General features: G+C 38.9%; 2 protein-coding genes across 3 annotated transcripts in view; one reads left to right on the plus strand and one right to left on the minus strand.

Annotated features, from left to right (window-relative positions):
• MRPL18 (mitochondrial ribosomal protein L18) overlaps positions 1–26,025 on the plus strand; it is a 323,272-nt gene that overhangs the window by 269,054 nt on the left and 28,193 nt on the right. The window lies entirely within an intron of this gene.
• On the minus strand, positions 193–25,388 carry WTAP (WT1 associated protein). Of its 2 annotated transcripts, XM_061378579.1 has the most exons (8): positions 25,136–25,387; positions 21,407–21,444; positions 21,267–21,322; positions 16,270–16,328; positions 14,844–14,971; positions 8,135–8,313; positions 3,274–3,428; positions 193–1,417 (listed from the first exon to the last, which is right to left on the minus strand). In XM_061378579.1, the coding sequence occupies exons 2-8, from the start codon at positions 21,434–21,436 to the stop codon at positions 834–836; spliced, it is 1,191 nt and encodes a 396-aa protein (XP_061234563.1). In that variant the 5' UTR covers positions 21,437–21,444; positions 25,136–25,387; the 3' UTR covers positions 193–833. The 2 variants fall into 2 exon arrangements, 1 of the variants encoding a protein (XP_061234563.1); XR_009729278.1 differs by lacking the exons at positions 193–1,417; positions 3,274–3,428 and adding an exon at positions 4,556–5,308 and having other exon boundaries at positions 7,580–8,313; positions 25,136–25,388.

The following is a 26,025-nucleotide window of genomic DNA, read 5'->3' on the forward strand; positions in this document are numbered from 1 at the left end:
CCCCTTCTCTCCCCCCCCCCCCTTTTTTTTCCTCTTTTTCCTTATCTGACAATAAGGAAATGTCCTGTAGAATAAGCACCATCAGGCTGACCTGAAAGGATTGACACAGGAACAAATTAAAGATAAAAAACAAGTACTGTAAATACACGCATACAAATAAGCCACATAAGCCAATGCAGAGCTATGAGGAAATTACATTATTAAAAGTTTTTATTTAGGTTTGGTCAGTACAGGTAAGATAATATTGGAGTCACAGAGCAATATGCATAAACAGGATACAACAGTTCTTAAAAACTGAGTAACTATGCACACAATTCATAAACATTCGGTCACCTAAGGAGAAAATGCACAGATGTATGGTGGGGAAAACTGTAATTAACACTGAAACTACTACAGGACTCCTTTAGCTAGTCCATCTTTTAGTGATAAAACTACTGTACTGGGCAAACTTGGCAGTCATAAACCCACAGCTATTATGACAAATCTTGAAGGTGGTGTTAAGTATAACAGTATGAGTAAGAATGCCCTTACACAGCACAGGTTCTAGATATACACAGATTTGTACAGACATCATTTATGTTATACTTTATGGAAATAATTTCCATTTCAACTTCACATTAACTCATATAAAAATAAGTTGAGCTACACAAACATCCTCTTAGCAACATTCAATGTAATTAACTGTTAAAATTTCCAAAGAGGCAGAGGTATTGAAGCAAAAAGAAACCCACAAAAAGGCAAAATTGTGACAAGTATGCACTAATTTAAACGGCTTCTGGACAGTATCCTCTCCCAATTTAAATGACACTGTATAAAAATGTTGCAGAAAAATGTTACAAAACTGAACCCTGCGCATTTACACTGGAGTCCAAACCATTCTGGACATGACGAGAACCCGCAGTTCTGTTACCTTTCATGCTCACTGTTTTCTCCTCTTGAGGATCATGATTGGAGTCTGTGTCATTTGAGTGGTGAGTGAGAGAGTTTTCACTGCCAGTGGGAGAGTCTACACTTTCATACCCAGTACTGAGCTGGTTTATGTAGCTACCACTTCCTCTACCAGTTCTATCTTCAGAGTGGTTGGACAGCTTATTACCATTCCCTGGAGAAGCTGGGAAGTCATCCTCCGTGCCGCTACCCTCCCTATAAAAACCAGGCCCAGACGTCCGCTGATGGGAGGAGCTACCATTGCTTGGTCCGTTTGCCAGACGGCTGCAGTCTTTACCCACAGCCTCTCCCTGGTCTGTAGGCTCAGAAGATGGAGTCCTGCTGGTACCTGGGTTGGATGCCTGGGACTGCTGCTGCTGGTACTGTGCCAACTGCTGGCGAGTCTCCTTCAACTGCTGCTGAAGAACTAGAATGGTACTCTGCATACCCTCTACCTCCTCATCAAGCTGGATGATGAAGTCATTCAATTCTATATAAAGAAAACACATTTGTTGCAAACACTTAATAGCCCATACATAGCTTGAATCTCAGAAAAAAAAAAAATCCTACAATTCAACATTTTATGCTGAAGTTTTTCAACAGACTTTTTCAGCCATCAGGCATGCACTGGTTTAGATACTCTGCCTCTGAAGGAGAAAATACTTAACTATGATCTACACACTTTTTAGAATGCTGCTCAAAATGTATGAGAAAAAATTAATTTCTGGGCAAGAAAGGAGGATATCTGGAAAACAGCTCAATTCCAACAATTAATATTCTGCAAAAACCACCTCATGTATGTACTTTTACTGAAGTACAAAACCTTAGCAGAAACCCTGCAAAAGTGACCATGAACCACATCTGTACAAAATACATCCAAGTAATTACAAAAGTCTCTTCAGCAATAAAAAGGTTTCAGTCACATTTCAATGAAGTTTCAGCTCTTACTGGTTTTGTTCCTTTAAATCCCATGTAACAGGACACTAAAACACCTTCTTTCTAACAAAAGTATGAACTAATTCAACTAATTTAGTACTTATGTACTAAAGGATTTACAATTAGGACTCTATTTTCGAGCAAAACAAATTTGACCTGAAAACAATAAAAGAAACACTAACTCCCTTAGCCTTCAACTGCACCTTTGATATAACAGAGCAAATAAAATACAAACTGCTTATTACTGTAAGAAGTCATAAAATTGAAGCCTTTTTGCTGCTATAGAAAAAAAAAAATTAGGAAAACTTACTGCAGGATTACCGTCATCTTTATTGACAAGGGAAAAAAGCAGTAGTGGTTAAAGAACACATCTCTGGAACTTACTTCACTATACTGTACTTGATAGGCAAAATCTTTAAGCTACGTTCACATCTGCTTAAATTACGAGCTTGATAAATTTAGATTAATTGCATTACCTAAACAGCAGTTACAAAGTAAAAGGTAACTATTCCAACAACATGTCATTACATGGAAAAAAAAAAAAAAAGCAACTTCCCTTAAATAATTCTATTTATTTTATACTGCTACTTTCTCAAAAATATGACTGGGGGAGAGAGAATGAATTATCCTTAAAGATACAGGATAAGTCAGACTTGGATAATGCCAAATCAAGTCTATGCTATCTTAGACTTCAGTCATAAGACAAATACATATCCAGTGGCTTACATGAAGCCCAAATAGCTCATTCCTCAGGACTTACTGTAATTATCAGGTAACCTACCCTGTAACAGTCTACCAAAACCACACTGATTCTATGCAAAACTCTCAATAAAGTTTTCTTTATATTTGCATTTTCTCCTTCATTTAAATTATGCAAGAGGCCAGAGCTTATAGGTAATTTTAATTTATGTTTACAATGCTGTAAACTTTGGACTGTTAACACAATGAACTATTTTAGTTCACCTGAGTTACTTAAGCATTCTTAGGCACTGTTAAAGAGTTTCAGTGATTTGCTTTTAAAATTATTTTGAAATAAGTCAGAATTAACGAGAATCATTTTGTTCCCAGTGCATGCTTAGCTTCATGCAACATTAACAGCTTTCATCTTACTAATTCACCAAGAATATGTGCAGTCTCAACATTCTTTATTAAACAGCAAAGCCTACAGTCTGGAGTTTCAAATTAAAACACTGCATTACTGGAGCTGTAAATCGCAAGTCCCCCAAAGTTGTTTTGGTGGTTTATTTTGTGTCTTTTTATTATTAATACTACCAGTAAAGGTTTACAGTTGTCATATTTTACTCAATGTTGTCCTTTCATTCTGGCAAAGATGGTCTTACAGTTGTGTATCATCAGGAAATTAAATCAGTACTGCAAGGCAACTTCCATTTTCTTAAAAAAATCCCTTACCATCCTGACTGCTTTTAAGTTCCTCACTATATTTCTTCTGTAAAGCCAACTCTGCCTCAAGCTGTGCAATACGTCCTTGGGACAGCTGCCTTCCAAGCTCTTGATTCTCCTGGATAAGCATTCGACACTTCGCCATTAACTTTTTGCCTGTTTGGCTGCAAAGGAAAGAGCCATCTATCACAAAATGAAGACAAAACCTGCAGTAATCTTCCTCAATCACAATCACAGACAAAAAGGAGATGCAATTTCTGCATGTCACAATTCAAGGAACATTATGCCTCAACATAATTGTCATAGCAGAAAGTCTCCCTATAGTTACCACATGCTGTTCCAATGCCAGTTGGGTCTTCTTTCGCTGTCCCATAAAGCGGAAGGCAAGTTTTATTACTGCAAATACGAATAAGCATATTGTTCTTTTTTGATACCAACATCTGGATTATCAGTATGCACAATCTTGCATATACTAATTCTCAATGGAGTTAAATATTTGATTAAAGATGTGCCTTGTAATTCAAAAGATAAAGTACCGATAAAAATTACATGTGTAAACTGAGTTATGAACAAAAACATTCTTCATTTATTGTACTAGTAAAATTTAATAATTACATTTGGGTGAAGAGAAAGTTGTTTGGGAGGGAATATTAAATCCCATTTAACTTCTCATAGTGGTCATCTGTATTTTTTTTTTAAGAGGTTTACACATTCTTTTGAATGCTGCCCAGGTATTCTCTTTAAAAAAAAAAAAAAAAAAAGATGTCTGGCTTTCAATTTATGTATTTGACAGTAATGTACAGAATCAGTTTCATGATTTTTATGGTCAGCTTTTCCTAAGCACACCTTGCATGGTGAGGAGAAAGCAAAATGTAATTAAACATTGGCAGGAAATTTACAAAGGAATGTATTATTAATCTACTTCTTTTAGAATGACAGATTTCAAGTCATGAGTAATGCTCATTAGGGTATCTGTTTCCCAAAAGAAATGGGAAACAGGGAAAAAAAAATTGATCCAACAAGATTCTATTTGGTAAATGAATAACATCACACATCTTTAATCTTCATTATAAAAACTGCACTGTAAAGCATTATAGGAAGTAGTATGCAAATTAATATATAGGCAATACAGCTGACTCCATGAAAGAGAAAAAATGAAAGTCTTTTAGGACTCTTCGTCTGCCAGAGTCAGGATAGCAACCACAAACAGTTCTTTTGACAGGCTCAGCAACATAATAAAGCTGTCCTTTTCTACAGAAGTTCTGCCAAACAAAAAAATTAAAGAACAACCCAAACTTGAACAAGTTTATTGTGAATTCAGTGGCAGAACTTGCATTACTTTTTAAGACCAAGAAGGTCATTTAATTTTGTGTGTTTGCTTTTAAACAAGTGACAAAGATCAAAAGAAACTGAGAGTTAAAAAAGTAGACCAGGAAATTTCTGCTACAATGCACAGCCACGTTTCTCTCCTGCAACCAAAATACCCAACCAAAAGAATTTAAAATAATAATTTCCTTAACTACCTTTTAAGCATTCAAGCCTTAGACAACTTTTAAGTTCTGCCAACTCTGCCCCAGTTAACGTTTCCGACTGACTTTCCCAAATCTTTCAGATGGGTTGCTCCAGAAGGAATCTGGCTGTGTAAAGTCCTGGAAGCCTGAAAATCTGCTAAGGGCAGCAACCTGTTTTCTTTCTTGATGTGATGTCCAATGCCAGGTCCTTGAAGTTTAAATTGTGCTGACCTAATACAGTCCAAGTCACACACTTAAGATGCAAGTTTCCTTAGAGATGTTCATTCTGTGTAAAGCAGGACCACTTTGGAGATAACCAAATGTAACATACCCCAAAAGTTGTTAGGCAGACATGCAATGATTTTTAGCCATTTGCAAATTCCTGTTACTGTACAAGTTGAAGAAGTTCGCAGTGCTTAAGTCATTTAACGCTTTTCTCTTCACAAAACAACATCAACTGCAGAATTACCAAGTACCAGTTACCTTGGAACTGGGACAATTTTAGAATCCCATTAATTTCTTCATGTTAACGCCTGCCAAAATGTAAAATATTTATTACCTGTATAGAAATTTGCATAGTTACCTATAATGCTATTTCTTCCCATTAAAATTTTTCCAGATGTTCTGAACTAGTATGGCACCAAGTCACTTCTCGCAATTTACAAAAAAGACAACACATGCAAAAATATAAAATCCAGTAGCTATCAGCTGTAAAACTAAGTTTAACGTTGTTGAACATACATGCAACAAAACCTGTAAGAACATAAGCGGTTATTTCAGAAGACTAGTGTTTGTTGTACTGGGCTTACTGCAAATGTATACCCACATTTAAGATGGCTGAACTGGCTTAGCACAGCCACTCCCTTCATTACATGTCCTTTTATTTCTACTCCCAGCCATCAGCAATGGTTATGCTGTACATCTTTATCTACGGCCGAGGCTCAGGGTTGGGGTTAACACATTATCCTGAGCACCATTCAGGGATCTGATCAGGAACATCATCTATTCCATAAACTAGGTCAGTTGCCATGAAATAAAAGTAGTTGCATACAAGGATGAGCAAATAAAGCAAATGGGGGGAGCAGGATGCAAAAAGCATGAAAAATCCTTGAAGTACTTTACATGTGTCGTCATTTCTTTACTTTTCCACAAATAACAAAACTTGACAAAACCTTAATATAGTTATTTAAGATGCCTCAATTACTGACCAGGAAATAACTCCAATTTCCTCTACTTCAGCTACCGCATATATGAATTATGCACATTCACACCACTGACTTATATGATTAAGGTATGTTGGAGCTACAGAAATAAAATTTTAATACTTTTGCTTGAAAGAAAGTGTTATGTTACTTGTCTCTCCTCACAGATACGCAATATATGGATATATGCATACACATATTTAGAGTCTTAAGACTTAAGAAAACAACCAACCTGTGTCTTAATATATTAAATAATTTTCTAAACTCCAAGTTAAACAAGTAGTCTGCATGGCATACCTTTAAAGTGAGCTTTACAAATGGCTTGGTAACACATTAACAATTTATTAATGCAAGTCTTACCTCTGGTTTGATGCTAGATCATTAAAATCTTAGATACTGCTATAGCAAAATCATTCCAGATGTATCACTTCTAAAAAGGTAAAGTTTTTCTGTAGGTTTTCGTTTGCTTTTAAGTCATTATCATGCAAAAAAAATAGACCTGCGTAAGTGCACTACTCTTCAATCCCATATTAATCATCTGAAGCACAAACAGTTAAGATATTTCTGAGTTAAGATACCTCTGAGTTCAAAAATACGTAATGCCATCTTAATCAAAGTGATCAAAAGAGTTAGAATACATCACCTTCTGTGACAGCTGGATGTCTTTTTTTTTAATTTGAAGTATGAATTTTCTGGGATAAGACTGAGTCATAAAACATTACCCAACTGTTTTCAAAATCAAAACCTCAGATTATTAAATAGAACTCAATTAGCTAAGGAAAAAAAAAACCCAAACAAATGTCATACCAAATCTGCATTTGACTTTACAGACCTCTGACATGCACTCCCCACTGTCCGAGAACGCTACTCTTACAAGTAACTTGGGACAACAGAACAGAGGCATCAATAAGAGTAGCAAAGGCTCCTTCACTGATTCCACCAAGGAAAGTGCATGCATTTAAATTTTTTCTGGTTTGTTAAAATACTGACTTTGTTTTCAGAGAACGAGACAATGCAGAAATAACAACCTGTTCAATTCTCGTTCGTCCCAGGAGTTTCACAATACAACAGTATAACCAGTAGTGTTCCTTGAACTATGCATTACAACTATTTCAAGGCACATTTTATATAGAAGTGCAATACAAAAAAAACCCAGGTGTACAACGGAATAAAAACACCCCACCAACACTGAAGACAGTTGCCATTGTGTGCCTTCTGTATTGAGCATTTGATATCAGTTCTTAGTAGAGAAGATCGAAAAATTCTCGTTTCTGCATGAAAACATGCAGTGAAAATACTTATCACAACCAGTTTTTCTTCTATATGCTAGTTGTGATCAAATATATTGCTTCCAGCAATATTAAACCTGTGATTAGATAGAATGTACATTTTGTACAGTCCTAATTTTGAGGCGTCCACAGTATTACCAACCATCCAGGAAACAGTTCATTATTTAGCAACATTGACTTAAGGCTCCTTCAAGTGCTAGAGAGCCCAAAGGCTAAACAGTCAAATGTGTACACTACCACTGTTGTGATATCAAATAGCACTCATGGCTATTCAAAAGTGGTTAGCAAGTGAACTCTTTAATGCAAAATTCACCTCATCGAGTTCTGACCCAGCAGTTCAGTGAACAAGCAGGAAGTCCACAGTCTTATTGGCAAAACTGACTTACAGTGTCTCTAGGTCACTAGGCTCAAGGTTAAGAGCGAAGCATATTCCACTTCTACATTTTACGGGAATTTTACATGTTCAATTCATATTTATAATCTCTAGGTTCTCTCTCCTCCAAACTGTCTATAGACACAGTGTGCCACAGACTTAAGACTTCTGTTTCTCCCTCTATTTTCTTCAAATAGAACAATTTTGCAAACGTCTACATGTTCTAGAAAAGATTTTTTTCGAAGATGGCCATTTCTTCAGAATAGTTCGACGCCGTCAGGCCTCTGAAGCAAAGGGGGAGAAAAAAGCTGAAACACAAGGTTCATCTGGTAAGTTTTACATTAAGCATTACAAGCTGGACAGTATAAGAATCTGGCTTTTGCCTCAAAACGTCTGAGTCTTGGTGTGGAAACGAGTACTTGGCTGTCCCACCATAGCATTCTCGTAGTGGGACTGTCAGGGAAGTCTTGACTGGGGAGTATTTGTTTTGTTTACCTATCAGGCGTAAATTTCCAGGCACTCAGTTCATTTTGGGCTTGTTCCAGTTTGTCTTTAGTCTGTTCCAGTTCACCTTTCATTTTTAGGAAAAACAAGTTGATGGCTGGGTCCACCATTGTTGATCGCAGTTGGGCAACACTAGGCTGCTGGACTTGCTTGAGGTACTGAATCTGATTCTGCATAAAATAAGAAAAAAGACTGTTATCCATACAACATTAAATAAAATTTTAATGTCATTTAGATACATAGAGTTATTCCAAACATAACCTCAAGGAAGCAAGGAAAAAAAACCATGTCACTTTTGCCCATCTGCACCTATCAGTGTGCATATTCACCCAATCCCTCATCCCACCACCTGTCAAGCTTAAATTTCCAAGGGCTTCCCCCCCCCACACCTCTTGCTGCTTCAAAATTGTTTTCTACATATAAGGTAACATTCGCCAAAGCAGTGAGTGCAGCATTAGAATACACCCTTTCTTTTGTATCTGCCTGCACTCCTCGGGGGGGGGGAGTATATTCAGAGAGCTATCTGCTTAAAAACTGATAGCTGGTTTTCATGTAACCTGAAAGTTAGTATGGAATATTACAGTCTATATTGACACATAGTATTTTTAAGCAACTACTACAAAGGTTTTAAAGAACTTTCACATTTTTTGGAAATGCAACAGTCATTCTTAGGAATGCACGTCTGCTTATTTTTTTTAACAAAATAATTTAGAAACATTAACAGAAATGAAACATATTTTGATTTAATCCAATTCTCCTGCAATAACCACAACCCAAAAGATTTATAATTTTACAATTCAAAACCCAGAAGACTTACAATACAGTCAAAAATTCAGAAGGAGTAATTGCGAGAGAATTTCTATTAAATACAACATTAATTAATCAAAACTTGGATGGATTTAAATAGGATTCCCTAAGTTTCTTACTTTTTAATTCCATCACAACAGACATTAAGATGTACAAACAGTATGTATTTAGTTTAGCTAATCACTAAAAATCACATCAGCCTCCAGAGTTCCATTCCCAGATTCAGTTTTTTATGCTCCTTGTACCACACACATTTCTTCTCTGTCAACGAGAAATGAACGAAATTACATGAGATTAAGAAACAAGCATTAGCTGAAAGTTAGGGGGCTACCTCCTCCTGCACACACAATCTTGCAACCAGACTTGCCAACAACAGTTTCACTGATGAGCACTATAAGGCATCACCAGCAAAACAGAAGCAAAACCTCACCCTTCACACATTGCTTTACTTGGGACAAGCAGCAGAGTCAAAAGCCCTGTTACTTGAACCATTTTCATGTATAGTTACTTTGTTATGGGGTCTTTACACAGCAATAGTAAAGTATACTTTAAGTACAAACATTTTATTTACCTTAACATGTAGTAGTGACCTCAGTCACTTCTTGACTGAAGACAACACAAGTTTTAATTTATATATTAAGTAGCAACAATTTTTATTTCAAATGAGTGATTTCAAAGGCATTGAAATAGCTATTTCCATTGACTCCACATTAATTTGACGTTACCAAAATAAAAATATTTAGCTACTTTTAAAAATTTAAATAACCACCATGCTTTTAAACATATAAACTTTTATATGCCCAAAAAGAAACACAGAGGGACTAACGTACTCAAGAACTCACCTACAAACATTACTTCAAAACAGAAAGTCCAAATTAAAGTTCATCATAACATTTCTTAGATGATGTTTTACCCCCATGTGTCCCTTGCCTCAGTGAATGTTGCTGCACTGAATAAAGATCTATTTCATTTATTGTTGTCTTTTCTATACCCATTCATCTTTCCAACACTTGCATTAGTGGTAGTATTTCAACAACCTGTGAACTCCTTGCAAGGGCTAGCACTTGTAGAAGCAAACCAGCTAGTTTAATGGATGTTTACACATACAGAGACACTCCAGCTGGCAAGGAATTCCAGGAATAGAATTATGCTACAGCAACATTGTTCCCAACTTATTTTTAGACAGGCATCAAAATAAGGAAAAAAAAAAAAAAAAAACAGACTATGTTCCTTGTCTTATTTAGGCCCAGCTCCCTTCCCCTTCTTCTTCAACCTAAGAACCGTAACAGCTTTCTTGCATCAGTGGCACAAAGAATTGCTGCCACCTGCTCCTTCCTCATGCCAAAAAATGCACTAAAACACTCAAGAGAACCCAGTTGATTTTGTCTGATATGAGTTCCTGGACAGTGTCATTTGGATATCTAGCTCAGGCCCCTAGGCCATACAGAGAGCACTGCACAGACTCTACTTAACACCTTGTTCCTGAAACAACAGAGGAGAAAGAATTTGCTGAAGCTGAACAATCCTTGCTCACTCCCTCCCCAGACTTGAAGACCATTTATTCCTCCAGTTTTTCTAACTCAATTTTTATCCATTCCTCCATACTTGTAACTCCCTTCCTCCAGCTGTAAATCTAGAGGTCTCACCTGCCAGGTTTTTCACCCACCCAGACCTAGCAACCTATCCTCAATATGACCCACTCCTAAAGCAATCCCATACCTCCTAACCTTCTTCTGCTTCCTTATTCCATTCATCTTCCTGCTTATTCAGCCCAGCCTCCCATTCTTGCTCCCTCTAACCACTCTCTGGTACACCTCTCCTGCTGACATTCCAAGTGGTAAAGAGCGGGGGGAAGCAGAGTTTACCTGCAGTCAGGAACAACTTCAGGCTAGAGCTGAAATATACAGGAATAGCTCTCTCCAATGCCAGACCCCAGGATACGCCCACTCTAACACCTAAAAAGACTACAGGCTGCTCACATTCCAAAACACAAAAGCGCACTCTAGCTGGTATTTTTCAAAAGCCCATCAGATGGACAGATAGGGATGCAACTTCACAAACAGTTATAAAAACCTTGATACCAGCTTTCTCTCTGCTTTAACCCAAGACAGGATAACATACAACTAGGGTTTTCTTAGTGGACATCAGGCTGCAGGGGATCTTGTTTGGGTGGATTATTTTTCTTTTGCTCTGACAGACAGTAACATTTCCATCCCCCATGCTTCTCACATACTTTTAGAATAGCTGAATTTTTTCACAGCTGAAGTTGTACGAAGAATAGACCCTCTGACATGAAGAACTTAACCAACAGAACACAGGTACTTAACAGAAAACGTAAGCACTCTAAATACAACTGCATATCCTTCTTACAAGGAATACACTGTGACAGAAACATGAGAAAAAACACAAGACAGCTGTAACCTAAACCACAAGTAGGCTGAGTAATGACCATCTAGGTACAAAAGTCCAACTGCACCCACAGGGAGCTTCTACTCGCTACCTGTTCCATAGAAAACCTATCTGAGTAGCAACTGTTTCCAAATGCCTGTCTGCTCATTGACCTACAGTAGCTGTGCAGTAGCTTGGGAGGCTTCCTGAAGTAGCAATAACTTGATCACCCCTCTCTGCCAGAAATAAAGCTTTATGCAGAAACAGTAGCCAGTACTTTATCTGCACTTCCCTAACAGAAGCAACCTCTTTTATGAGGGCTGTTCCTGCTTAGGAGAATGGTAGCTCAAGGCTGCTTCTGCCAGCAGGGTGCTGAAGTATTAAACCCCTGACCTTCAAAACAGCCCTTTAGTTAGCCACCCTAAACTATGTAGAGTAGGTCTGCAACACCAGTCACACTCTCAGGAAGCTCCCAGCTCAAAAGAAATCCATATATTCTGCTGCTAGACTAAGCACAGATCACAAGTGAGAATGGAGCTACACACTCAACTACCACCTAGTTTCTTCAAAAAGAGTACAGATACAGAATTAGGACAACCATTCTGCCACAGCTATTCTGACATTCACACCTACACTTTCAAGATGATGACTGGTAACTTTTGCTAACTAAAGTAGGTTTTGACATATTTTATCTTTTTAAAAGGTGGCTGCAAATTAAAACAGCAACTAGGAAAGTCACACCTTATCTTAGAGCTAGTACATTTTAACTAGCAAGTTGTTTTACATAACAATTAGTGAACTCCCTACATCTTTATCAGCTACTATCATCTGAATATGGTATTTTTAAGTTTTAATCCTTTCAAATTTAAATAAGGCAATTTTGTAAGTATAAAATATGTTTCAAAAATGCATTAAGAGTAATATGAACAATAAATATGCAAGAAACTTAACACGTTAAATGCTCCATTTAACTAAGATGCAACAAGGAACATTAAAGCCTGACATAAATAACTGGTCACTGGTATATTTTACATGTCAATATGGATTACAAAAAATTTTTAACTATGCTAAGTTATTTTATGAACTAAAAACTAGACATGTCAAATAACTTATCATACGGTGAACGTTTTTTGTTCATTTGTGAAATGATTTAGTATCCTACAGCTTAGCTTTGCTTCTCATCCAACATGATTTATTTTGCTACTGCTACTTCACTGGGAAAAAAAAAAATAACACAAAAAAAAAAAACAAAAGAAAACCCAGTATCTATTACTACTAAACAAAGTGGTCTTTAAGAGTTTAAATCTGAAAACACCTGAAGGTGCCAATGTCTTTATTAGCTTCCAGCCCCCTTCTTCAAGGATGTATCTTCCTATCTCTGTGTACTATGGAGATCACATCCTTGATGTTATTCCTGTGTCAATACCGGGAAAAAATAGAAGCCACTTGGGTGGATGGATGTTTGGGTTTGTTTCTTTTCAGTCCCGCCCCCCTCCTCTTCCTCCTCTTTGTTTCTCAGTACATCAAAATAAATAAAAGCTCTTCAGAAGTTTTTCTAAACACATTCTGGGAAGCCTATGCATTACAGCTTTAAATATCTACAAATGCAACCAAAAATCCTAGAAGTCTTCAGGATCTTGTCAAAATTCATAGTCTTAAATACCTGAAATTTCTGTCTGATTCTTTTAGAAATAGGAAGAAAGGTGAAAGTAGTACAAACAAATCTTGTTTCAATGAAAAACTTGTATTTCTTTTTATTTTTTAATTATTTATTGTTTCAGTTACATGCTCTGAAGTTAGAAAGAAAAAAAAACAAAACTTCTCATTATTGCTGTTCTGCTGTTCCTCATGGCAGGGTTTACCAGCAGAACTAACAAGAGAAGCAGGATCAATATAGTAGTCTTAGTACTAGGGAAGTGGTGTGGTATAGAACCAGAACAGATCTTCATGAGCATCCTGGGCTACATTAGGAGAAGCGATGCCAACAGGTCAAGGGAGGCGATCCTTCCTCTCCAGTCAGCACTGGCGAGACATCTGGAGTACTGGATCCAGTTCTGGGCTCCCCAGTACAAGACAGACATTAGAATGAGGCCAATCAAAGGCCATGAAGATGATTAAGGGGTTAGAGCATGTGACATACAAGCAGAGGCTGAGAGCGCAAGGGCTGTTCAGCCTGGAGAAAAGAAAGCTCAAGGGGAGCTTATCAATGTGCATAAATACCTGATAGAGGGAGTAAAGTAGGCAGAGCCAGGCTCTTCTCAATGGTGCCCACTGAAAGCACAGAAGGCAACGGATACAAATTGAAACAGGAAATTCAACTTAAAACATAAGAAAATGCTTTTCCCTGGGATGGTCACCGAACACTGGCACAGGTTACCCTGAGAGGTTTTGGGGTTTCCATTCTAGGATATGGTCAAAACCTGACTGTGCACAGTCCTTAGTAACCTTACCAGCTGTAACCTTACCAGCTGCCCCTGCTCTGAGTAAGCAGCTGTACTAGACAAACTGCAAGTCCCTTCCCACCTCAGTGATTCCGTGATTCATTTTTTGCCACTGCAAACTTTAGGTGCTTTAGCCCCTTTTCTCTCCATACCATCTCTTACTATGAACTAACGTCATCTTATGGTCTTAAAAGTAGTGAAAACTACAGAGGTAACTGTCACACTACTATACCCGAGAGCTCTGAAAACCTACACGGGAAACAAAAAAAAAGGAAGGCTAAAAGAAAGTAACAGAGGAAAGCCACAAAATAAAAAAAGCTCTCATAAGTATTTCAGAAACTAACAATAAGCAGCTTTTCACAATCTTCCCTCAGGAACTACCAAATTAAAGTAGCAGATAAAATTTATGTTAGGAAATCTATAAAAGCTCAAAAGTCCACAAAGTGGTAGAAGATAGTTTCAGAAGTCGCAGAAACTCCACAGAAATAACAGAGAAACAAACAGCAACAGAAAAGGCATTCAGTACAACCAACATTAGAAAAATGGAGAAAGAGATGTGCTCAATTTCAGAAGAACTTCCCATGAAAGTCAGTAGCTCTTTCCCCTATCTATCCAAACAGATGCAGAACCTTACCAATACCCTTGTTATCCAAATCCAACACGTATCAGCCTACAGCTTCCTAAATGAAACCCAGCAAACTCAATCTTACGTTTCAATTTGTTCCTGCATCCATCTGGTAGTCAGAAGTAACATGTTTGGTAAATATGCACAGTTGATAAATGCTTGAAGAAAGCAAGCATGGTTCATGCAAGAATCAGTGAGGTTCTGAAGAGGAAGTCCTTTCGAGCACAAGTGCTGCTGAAAATCAACTGAAATAATTAATAATTAAAAAAGCAAACTTTAAAAAGTGATCTTTACTAATTCAGTGGAAGTTTAAGTGCCCTGCTATTTCTTAAGCACAGAAAATATGATGCTATACGTATATGACAACATAGCACATGGGTACTGGCTCAAAAGCTGACACACCTGTAAGTCTGAAAACTCATCTTTTCCAAATACTTACAGTACACTCTTGCATCTCCTGCTCCTTAGTTGCCAGCCTCATCACCAGAATATTTTCTCTTCGGGCAGATTCTTGCTGTTGCTGTTTCAGCTTCTCTTCAGATTCTCTTAATCCCGTCACATCATTAGCTAATACAATAATACACAAAAAGCACGTCTTATAGCATCCTCTCAAGAACAGTTTTTAAAGACAGCTAAACAAATCTAAAAACCAAGTTCACAAAAAGCAAAAGTCATAAATAAGCACGACTATAGTAAGCACAAGAAAAAAAATCAAAATATCATTAAGTGTTATAAAAGCTTGACAACAGTTGGTTTTAAAAACATCTTTCCAACCCTTCTTTAAAACTTGAAAATGTTTATATAGGAATAACTTTTAAATTGCTTGCTTAAAACCAAGTACTATTGCAACTTCAGCTCTGAAACTTGGGAAGTTGGAACTGCCCTCACATCTAAGAGATACTGAGGCCAGGGTGGGGCAGGAGGGAAATCTACACTGCCAAAAAGCAATCCACAGTCTGTAAAACAGTGCTATTGGTCATCAATCCTCAAACTCATTTTAACACTCCATGAGGAACAGCAAGATATTTGAGAACTTCAAAAATGGCAGTTTAGTCACAGCTGGCATTCTTCTGATCCATGAACATTTATGAAAAGCTTACATATGAAATGAGAGAAGGCAGCACAGTACACTGTCAAATTAGTCCAGCAGGAACACATGCAAACAGCATGATACAAACAATATACATTCTCCTACTTGTCATGTATACAATGAGGAGCGGTTGGAATAATTAAGATTTTTTTTTCTAATTACTTGAGAATGATCAGCTGTAAACTAAGAACATAAACTGCTTCAGAACAAGTTATTTCTAAATAATCATTTGCCAATAATCAAATAATACTGATTACTACAGCCCATACTCCATGCCAAGGTTTCCAAAACTGAGAAACTGCTAATGTTAAAGCAACTTATTTATCTGTGTTACTTGGGGACTAATTTTAGACCTATACCTCTATAAACTATTCCTCCTTGCACATGGTTTACAATCTTGCAAGGTCACCGATTCATGCAGAATTCTGATAGAGAATAACACTTCCTTTCTAACAGAAAAGTCCTGAAAATATATCTATTGGGGAGTTATGTTTTGAGATATCCCCCCCCGCCCCCAGCTGTCTGGGTACAGATGGTCCTACACATGCAAAAATAGATTTTTGGATGCTGTATAAGATCTGTAAAGGAAAATAAGCAGCTAAGAAAGTTGGGAAAGACTGAAAACTTACACTAGAAAAAAAACAGATTTTTTCAGACAAGTAACTGACATATGGATTATCTCATTTCTAGCAGTTTTAGAGAACACAGATATTACTTTTAACACCGATTCATACATTCAAGTAACTTGCACCACTTTGAAACTTGGCTAACTTACAATTAAGGTCTGTGTACTTGCTCTCCAGAGCTTGCACGTATGCTTCATACTGTTTCCACCTATTGCAGAGATGAAGAGATAAAAAAATTTTCTGAAGCTCACTTTATTAAATCAAGGCATCTAAACCTAAACTTTCAGAGTATACATTCATGCCATAACCAGAAAATGTCAAGAAATTAATACATTAAGTGCATAAATGGCAAATCCAGGTTTTTAAAAAGGAGCTTTGAATCATGGAAATGGTTAAATCCACTTTGCATCTCAAAAGAGTAAAAAAGTAGCTGTGCATCACAACATGGAAAATTGGTATCTTAACACTTACAGTAATATTTTGGACAAACATTGGGATCAAACACTTATTACATATTTATCCATACAAAGTACACAGAATCATAGAATAGTTAGGGTTGGAAAGGACCTTAAGATCATCAAGTTCCAACCCCCCTGCCATGGGCAGGGACACCTCGCCCTAAACCATATTACCCAAGGCCTCGTCCAACCTAGCCTTGAACACTGCATACATAAGATACATCTCATTTTCAAACCAAAACAATTCAAGCAATTCTGTAACAGAAGTCATAATATAAAGATAACACAAAGTATGTTACCAAGTGAACAAGACATGCAGAAGTGTACTACAATACACTACAACTGGCAATCTAGGTTAAGCAGTTGTAGCAGCTCATTCAAAGCAAGACCACATTCTGATTATATTCATGAGCCAGAAGCCAAACAAGCCTACTAACTCTGTGAATGTATGTTATTTAAGTAATTCATCCACAGCCAGAAAGCCTCACACTTGAAAACAGCATTGCATTTAACAGAAATCATCAAATCAGTAGCAAATCAAAGACTGCAGTAAACCTTTGCCTTATCAGCAAAGTTCACAGGACAGCTTTGGGGTTTTTTGTTTGTTTTTAAGGAAGTACTTTGCTCCTCATTATGTGTCTCCCTCATGATGGTACAACTCCACATTGTGAAGCAAATTCATGTATTAGCTTACCATTAGAAGGGCAAGCTTCTGTTCCCTCCCTTCCCAACTACCCTTTGTCCCTGACACCCATCTTATGCCAGACTCATTGTAACTGCTCTATTTTAACTCTATAACCTGCATTACTATCTCAGCCAAAACTAGACAGTTAGCTTTAGATCATTTTTTACTATTTAGTGAATTCAAACAGTTCTAAGAAGCATCAGATCTGTAACAGCTGTTGAGATCACTTCACTGGGAAAAGCAAAAGCAAGCACAAGATCTATTCCTTTTATCAGCAACAAAATTTTTCATCTCTTTAGCTGAACATGAAGTCAGCATGAATTAACTCTCAAGCTCTGTAGAAGAAAGCTTCTGTGTTCCCACTTAACCCTTCAACTTATCTTTGATTGAAAAAGAACATTGTTAGAAACAGAAGTTTCACCATTTGACCACTAAAAACTCCTGAACCATTAGTTCAGGAGACTTCAATCCCCCAAAGTACAACTTGAACAGTCTACTAAATAGCAAGCCTGGAAAGAAAGAACCTAATTTTTACATGAAATAATTACATTTAATGAAAGAGCTGAGCTTCAAATGCAGCTGCAGAATTACTTGACTTTTGACAGTTTTCAGGCTGTGAGATGTAACTTAAAATTTTTAATACGGGCTGTACAAAGAGCAACTGAAATGAAACGAAGACCTGAAACACTAAGTAGACATGACCACCACAAAGAAAAAGACCAAAACACCACCACCACACTGCCCACAGTCACCAAGAACATCAGAGATAGTAACTCTAAGTCACTTCTCAACAGCTGCTAGTATTTAAGCAAGAACTTAATTCCTGGAAAAGAAAATCCAGACTGCACTAGGCCATGTCATGGATTTTTCAAGTCAGGTGCCTGGAGAAGTCAAGGCTAATCTAGTAGTGGATGTAGTTATCACCTAGAAACCCCAGCTAACAAGTTTAATTCCACCACATCCCAAGGGTCCAGAGTGACAAGTTAACAAAAAGAAAAATGTCAAAAAAAAAGCTAGTATGCCCTGAAGCCTCACTTAGGGCCTACTGCTATCAGGAAACTGAAAAAGTCAACTTGCAAATGTCACCATATGCCACAGAGTAGATCTTTATATCCACTTAGAAACTTTGATGAAGACTGTCCAGAACTACTGTAATCCTCTGCATAAAAGCATGGAACTTCCCCACAAGACACCAGAACACATTAAAGACCTCTGATGAATTAGTAAAGTTCCTATACAAATAGCATTCCTAAAAACTACACATTCTGACCATTTTCCAGGTAGCTTATTTTACAGGCTCTCCAGGAAAAATAGTTTTGTCCCCATGTACATTCTAAAAGTTCAGAAAGAGAAATGTGAACCTGACTGGGGAAAAAAAAAAAAAAAGCAACAGCTAAAAGTCTTTTTTTTCCTCCAATCAGTTTAGTTTCACTCATTAGTTGGCTTCTTGATCTGTTTAGCAGTTCACATCAGTAATCCGATAGCTAAACATTGGCAATCTGAAGAGCTTCATTTAAGTGCTACTTGGAAATGCACTGAAGAACAGAGACAGAACTGTACACTGAACTAGACAGTCCTGAATCTGATTTACATTCAAGGGGCTGCTTACAGTCTCAAATGAACTGCAAGGTAATTGACCAGCATTATGTAGGATAGCTAATTCCCTTCATTCTCTAAAAATATGAAGCAGACTGGACTTTGCAAGTCCAGTGACTGTAATAAGTTTAGAAATGACTGTAAGTACATGTCAACTGACATTCAGTAAAAGCACTGTATTTCCTCAGAAGTGCCTGCGTAAACCAGGGTGCCTCAAATAACCAGGCCAATACTGATCAGATTTTTAGCTATGGTCCACACAGTGCTTTGTTATATTCCTGGCTCTTCCTCACAGAAGCTCCTACACAATCAAGCTAAGTAGCTACTGTATTAAAGGGAAGGGGAAAGATGAAGGAAGTAAGTCCACAGCAACAAGTAATGAGACAAGCAGAAATCCCAAAAAGGCTGAACTGAAAGGCTTTTTGTTGACCCTGCTCGTGTTTAATCAACAGAAGCTAAAATAAGCAAACCTGAATTATGTACTTCATGAAAAAGAACAGTGGAATTTGCATTTACGGCACAGAAAGTGATGAAAAAGAGTATTTTCTACATATGTATATTATCAGTGCAATTGTACAGCAATGAGGATGTACTACCCAAAAGCAAATGACACATGCCCATATTTTAAAATGCATTTCCCTCCCCAAAGCATGAACCAAAAATAAAAAGGCATTCTAAATCTTAAGACAATGCAGCAGCATTCAACACACACTTTTCTATGTCTAAAACTAGTAGAGATGCCTTTGATTAAAATATCATTTACATATAATATTATATTTTATTCAACCTACACATGAAGCCAGCAGTTAGTGTAGCAATTGATAGTTTTACATGAAATCACAATTCAAGCTGCACTTAGTACAGATCCATTAAATATGCACCCCAACAAGCAAACAAAACAGTGTTCACAGGACTGCTTAATGCAAACAAATGGACATAGCCAAAATGGCATTTAAGTTTCCACTTCTGGATATAATGAACTGTTATTCTCCTTAAATCCATCCACTGGCCTTTTTGAGAGCAGAAGTTGCTTTGTCTACATTAAGATCTGATAGCAACACAGCTGTCATGAGCAAATTCTCGCCTGTCTCTTCATTAACATAGTTTAGCTGCTGACATACTTCACCTCTTTGGGTATATTCCTTCACATTCTCACTTGAATGTATTCTGGAAATGGATCTCTTCTATGGTAGCAACTAATCACTGATAATGACTGGTTCTGACTAATTACAGTCAGAATCCTTTTTTAGCCCTTTTTATTTTTTTTAGCCTTTGTTTTGTTTTCACACTTTCAAGCAGAAAGCAAGTGGCACAGAATCCATGCTTCGGTACTTTGACAGGAATTTTACAGCTGGAAGTAAGGGCATAGCTAAGTCTGTAAAGAAGTTTGCTATACCTGGGAATAATTTTGAGCACAGGAACTTCTGAAAGAAGGTTCACAAGGACTAAACCACTCAACATCAAAGAAGTATTTTTTCCTACCATTTAAATACATTACCCATTACCACTCAAACAATTAGATACTCAGAAGGCAGAAACCAGTTTTAAACATATGAAGCCAGTCTATGTTGACTCCACTGGAAAGAACTGTCACCCCAGAAGTGGCAGGATAGTTTGCTCAGCAGAGTGAGTAGCTGATAATATATACTAAGTCTTGCACTTTATCTTCAGACTTCTACAGTTTAATCTTTGTTCCATGAAACAGCAATATCTAAGACCCTAATAATAACTTACAGTGTACAAAAAGCCAAGAGTTAAGGTTTACCAAAACAAATACACAAACTATTCCAGCAGATAAACAGATGACTCACAGATACCTAGTTTAGTTAGCTCCTTGTTACAAGTCGGGAAAATCAGAGTCAAACAACTTAGATTAGTTTCTTTAAGCAGGTGGTCTGTTTGACAGGATTGCCTATTATTTTTTCCATGGTGACACTCAGCCTTCTAAAAAATAAGATGATCAGGCTCTTCTTTATGCAAGTTCTAGGTGATGAAAACTTCATTTTAACATTTTACTGTTAATATCTGAACAAGCTGAGAAGAAAACCTAAAACTTACTGTAGGAGTAAGGAGTTGACATGTTTCTGATGTTTAAAAATAACTTGCTATCTAGCAGAGGAATGTAAGCAACCATATCTTCTAAAGTTACAAGTGAAGAAAGAGCCTCCTACTCATGTATTACAAAATATTGTTCAGGATTTTGTCTCTTTGGAAAAGAGTGCTTTTCCCCAAACTACATACAAAAAATGTTTTAGACAAGATGAGAACTTTACAAAAGTAATGCAACATGAAAAGGATAAAACAGTTTTTCAGAATAAGGATGCTAAAAAGAATGGAAAAGGGAGGTTATACATCTCATTAAACATTCACTAAAATATTGAGATGGAAAAACTGCTTTTTACTTTACCTTAGGATGAGCTCATCTCTAGGTAAAACCTTAAAATCTGCTTCACTTAGGCGAACCTACGGAGTAAAAGGAAAAGCATGACTTACCAAGCTGTCATGATTACCTGGGAGGGTAAAGGCACAAGTTATTTTTAAACATACCTTCTTTGGGAGAGGTTCTTCATTCGTCATTGTGAACTCTGAAGGGAGAGGAAAAAAAAAAAAAAGTGAGTTTTACGTAGTATGGTTACTAGTTTATATGAAATGCTGAACAAGTCAGAAACTTGTACTTCTAGCCTTAATTTTTATCTGCAGTATTAGACTACTAAAACATTGGTTTCACACATTGCAGACCCAGAGTACAAACCACCACCCTGACAACTTTGCTGCTGTAACCTATATATGAAGTCAACAGATGAATTTTCTTCTAAAAGGTAATCAAAACTTCCTTTAGCTGTCTAAAAAGCCTATCACAAATCAGTTCTTCCTATTTAACTACGAAAAACTACCCAACTTCGTCCATGTATGTTTAGATCAAACTGACATTCTATATGTGCCTATATCTATTTAACACTGTATTTTTTACAAGATGGAGAATAATCAGGGCCTGAGGAAAGTCACTTATATACTAATACTTCACTAACTCTTTGGAATAGAAAGAATAATTTGTGAATATTACCACTAATGTTTGGGTTATGTCAAAATAATATGTTCTTCCAAGTCCTTATTCTCTTACTTTAAAAGTTCCGATAAACAGGAAGCATTAAACAGTTACTTTAAAACCCATGTGAACATTTTTTGGAAAAAAAAGTCAAATATATGCCTTGAATACACACAAGAGGAATTGAATTTGACTGTGTATGTAGCATAACAGGATTGCACTGTGCTAGATTAACTATTCACACTTCCTTGAGTTACTGGAAACTCTTCCTTACCTCAAAAGGATAATATGGAATATTTTCTAAAACTATGATTACATATTGATTTATAAAATATAAAAGATAAGCATGCAAGTAACAATGAATGCAAGGCTTGCTAGAGGCATTCATATTTGCAATATGCTTTCCAACACAGAAGTGGCATATAAGATTCAAAAAACTTGTAAAGCTGCTGCAGTGCACATATACCAGAAAAAGGATGTGTCAACTCCTTGTTTGTAATCACTTAGCTTCACAAAAACAATGATCGTAAGTAGTTAAAACACACTTCTCTGTTCTTGGAGACTTTTACAGACTACAGACTAGGTATTTCACAACATCACCCAATGAACTAATTTAAGTTTCCCAAATCCTAAGACAAACAAATAGACACCTAATGAATTAGAACCTTTCTAGTGTACAGTAACCACTGACAAATAAACAGCACTCTACTAAAAGCCCTGGTTAATAAAAATAAGCACCACCACCCCACAAAATCCAAGTACAATGTACAGATAAAATAACTTCCAAACCTTTCACAGAATGTGACATTAGAACCCACAGAAAGGTTTCAAAAGATATTCAGTAGAAGCATTTCGCTGATGAATAGCAGCTTCCTGTTCCTAGTCTTACTAATACACAGGCAACTCCCCCATTTCCACCACCTTCCCTCTCACACAGAAGTTACTCAAGCACTTTGCTTTAGCTTCTGTATGCAGTTCCTTATTTGAGCTTGTTCTACCAAGAATGTACCTTATAGATTTTCAAGTATAAGAGAATACCGATACAAACTGCTGGTGCCCAACTCAGCCATCCAAAATAACACAGAACAACTTGAAATCACGGGGGGAATGCTTGTGACCACTGTATTTAGGTTGCCTACCTCTCCCATTATAATTTTACTGAAGATTTTTTTAATCTTTCAGCACCTTCAGTATTTGGAAGCAATCGCACAGATCTTAGGAAGTTGTAAGTCCTTGATAGAGAGCAACATGATTTTCAAATGCTCCACCAAACTACAGCTAACTGATTAAATTGTGCACAGATGTCATTATCTGTATGGTCCTCAGAAAAGTACCAACACACAAATAACCAAAAAGGTGAGTTTCCCCAGAGACTTGTGAACCCTGCAGCAGCATACAATTGTAAACTCTATGATTGCTGCCACAATCCTGACTGAAAGAAATCAAAGGCTGATGCTCCTTCTAAGGGTAGCCTAACACCGTATATCCAGATCTCGTGCAAGGTTCCAGCATTCAGTTCTCTACAGCAACAACAGACCTGGTGACTCTAACCTCTACACCCAGCATGCCACCAGTTACAAAGCCATCTCTTGCTTTCAGACAAGAGCACAAAAGTGCTGAAAGACTGTGTTACGGAAGTTACCATCTTACTGCCACCTACTATCACTTGTAGCAATAGAACCACACACTAGAAAAATACACTTGCTAAAAATATTCTTCAGGTTATTTCAGAAAAGCTAGGTTGGATCACATCTACAGGTAAACACTAGTGCTCTTTCTGTATGTGTGGATTTCACCTCACGACTCCATGCAACAGCTTTTGTAGCATTTACGAGTGAGAAAGTTATTATCACTACCTTTCTACCATCGTGCTCAGTTTTTCAGAAACATTAAGAGCATCAGGTTGACTACATCAGTTGTCATTGACTTGCTTTAGCTTTCTGTTTGTTGGCAGATTAATTTGTATGCTACAGACATTACAACTGAAATACTCACTCTCTGAATTTAATATAGTAACTTTTGAAGAACTGTGCAACTCCTCACTTGGCTCTCCTCTAAAGAGATGTCTCTCTCCTACACAGGTCAGAAAAATTTTGCAAGAGCATGATGAAAGTGCTATTTTCTACAATAAAGAACCACCAATGAAAACAACATTCCTGCATAACTGACTGGAATTAACACGATTATATTCTGTGATTTATACGATGAACAGCTTAGCTGTGCTATCCTAAGTAAGCCCTTTCCTGATTTTGGGAAAACGATGGCTGCTATGCACCACTCCTGCATATCTGCTCCTGGCAACAAGAAATATAAAACCTTTCCCCATGCTCGAAACAACATTGTCAGGGGCACTGAAACATTTTTTTTTTTTCATGCAATCTCATTCTGGTTTAGACTTTTATGACACGTTGACTACAAAAAGCACTGAAATACGTGAAGTGCGTTTTAATTTTTGGAACTCCAGTAGTCTGTACATATTTTACTATGAAGCTTAGAAAAAAAACAGGATTTAAGGTTTTAAAAATACTCTTAAGAAACAAAGTAGCTAAATAGTATCAGGTATGCTGCTTTACTAGTTACACCTGAAGTATCTGCCAGCTACTGTAACTATATGAAAATGAGTTCCAGGGGGAAAACCCCGGCATAAGCTCCAGACAACCGAAATGGGGGAGGAGGGCAGAGGACCTGCAAATCACCACCGTGGCCGAGCAGACTCCACGCTCGCCTCACCAACCGCGCTCTGAAGCCGTCACCCGCGCCTCCTCACCCCCGTCCCGCCGCGCAGCCCCGCCTCCTGCATGGGGTCCCCGTCAGCCGCGTACGGGCCGCCTCACCGCAGGCGTCTGACAGACTCCGCTGCCGCCACTCTCCTCTAGCTCGGGCACAGCCCACGCTCGCTCATCTTTAACAAGGGGCGAGAGAAACGCGTCTCCCACAGCCAGGGGGGCGGCGGCCGTGGCCGGGTGTGACGGCTGCGGAACGCCGAGGGAGGATCCCTGCGGAGCAGCCAGGCCGGGCTCGGGGCCTCACACAAAATGGTTCTAACTGCTTCCGCTCCGCCCCCTGGTCGAGGTGAGGGATGGAGCCGCCGCCACCGCAGTTTGGCGCTCCGGGACCACGAGGAGCACGGTCCCTCCCGCGGGCCCGGCCACCTCCGGAGTGGGGGGAGAGCGAAGGCGGCGGCGACGACCGGGAAGGGGGCGGGGAGGAGCACTCGCGCGGTCACTCACCTCCCGCCCGCGGTGCGGAGGCCTCGCTCTCCCAGCACACTAGCCGCCTGGGCCGCTCCCGTCACATCGAGGGCGAAACGCCGCCACCGCTCACACTTGCCACCAACCTCCGCGATCAGCTCTGCGAAAACCGCCGCTCCGGAGCTGGGGCGGCCACCGCCGCAGCGTCCCCCCCACCAAGACTTCCCGGCGCGCTGCTCCCGCCCGCTCTTTATTTGCAGCTTCTCTGCGCTACAAAATGGCGCCCAAGGAGGAAATGAGCGCCCGGCCGCCCCGCCCCGCCCACACACCGCGCTCGGGGCGGGGGTTCTGCGCGCGCACGCAGCGCGGTTCGAGCCGCCGCAGTGGTGTGTGTGAGGGGCAATGGCGCAGTGTGGGGACCCTGCTGTTGGCACCCTCTTGTGGGACTGCCCTGGGGAAGTGGCTCCGCCGGAGGAGCCCTGCCCTGCCCTGCCGGTGCGGCGGCTTTACTTCGGCTGTTCGGGCGTCGATTTGAAGCCTGTCAGCTGAACGGGTGGGGGGGACGACCGCGGAGAGGTGCAGGGCACCCTGGGGCGGGCGGAAGGATACTGGGAGCCTACCGCTGACGGGGTGTTGCCGCCGCTGGGGCCGACGGACCAGGGAGCGGGAGCCCTCTGGCGGCCATGGGAGGTTTCAGCCCGCAGGCTTCGCCTGAGCTGGGGTTGGCGGTGGCTCCCCAGGAGAGCTGCTCGGTGCCTTATCGGGGGGCTGACGGAAAAGACGGCACCTGCATGAAGGAAGAGTGGACGTAGCCGTTAACAACGTATGAGGCGGGCCCCGGACTTCTCGGTGGGAACGGTGGGGCTCCTGCCAGGCCCGGGGTGAACAGGTTCTCTCTGAGCAACTGAGCTCAGTGGTACCGGTAGCGT

This window comes from Neopsephotus bourkii, unplaced genomic scaffold (assembly GCF_033783945.1).
Source record: "Neopsephotus bourkii isolate Nb327-2 ecotype Australia unplaced genomic scaffold, CSIRO-AGI_Nbou_v1 NB_1767, whole genome shotgun sequence".
In the NCBI taxonomy this organism is placed as follows: domain Eukaryota; kingdom Metazoa; phylum Chordata; class Aves; order Psittaciformes; family Psittacidae; genus Neopsephotus; species Neopsephotus bourkii.

Coding starts and splice junctions, on each gene's coding strand:
- WTAP (XM_061378579.1), bottom strand. CDS start 21,436: ATGACGAATGAAGAACCTCTCCCAAAGAAG. Junction 8,314..14,843: donor AGGAGATGCAAGAGTGTACT/GTAAGTATTTGG, acceptor TATTTTATGCAG/AATCAGATTCAGTACCTCAA. Junction 3,429..8,134: donor TGGAAATTTACGCCTGATAG/GTAAACAAAACA, acceptor TTTCCTTTGCAG/CCAAACAGGCAAAAAGTTAA.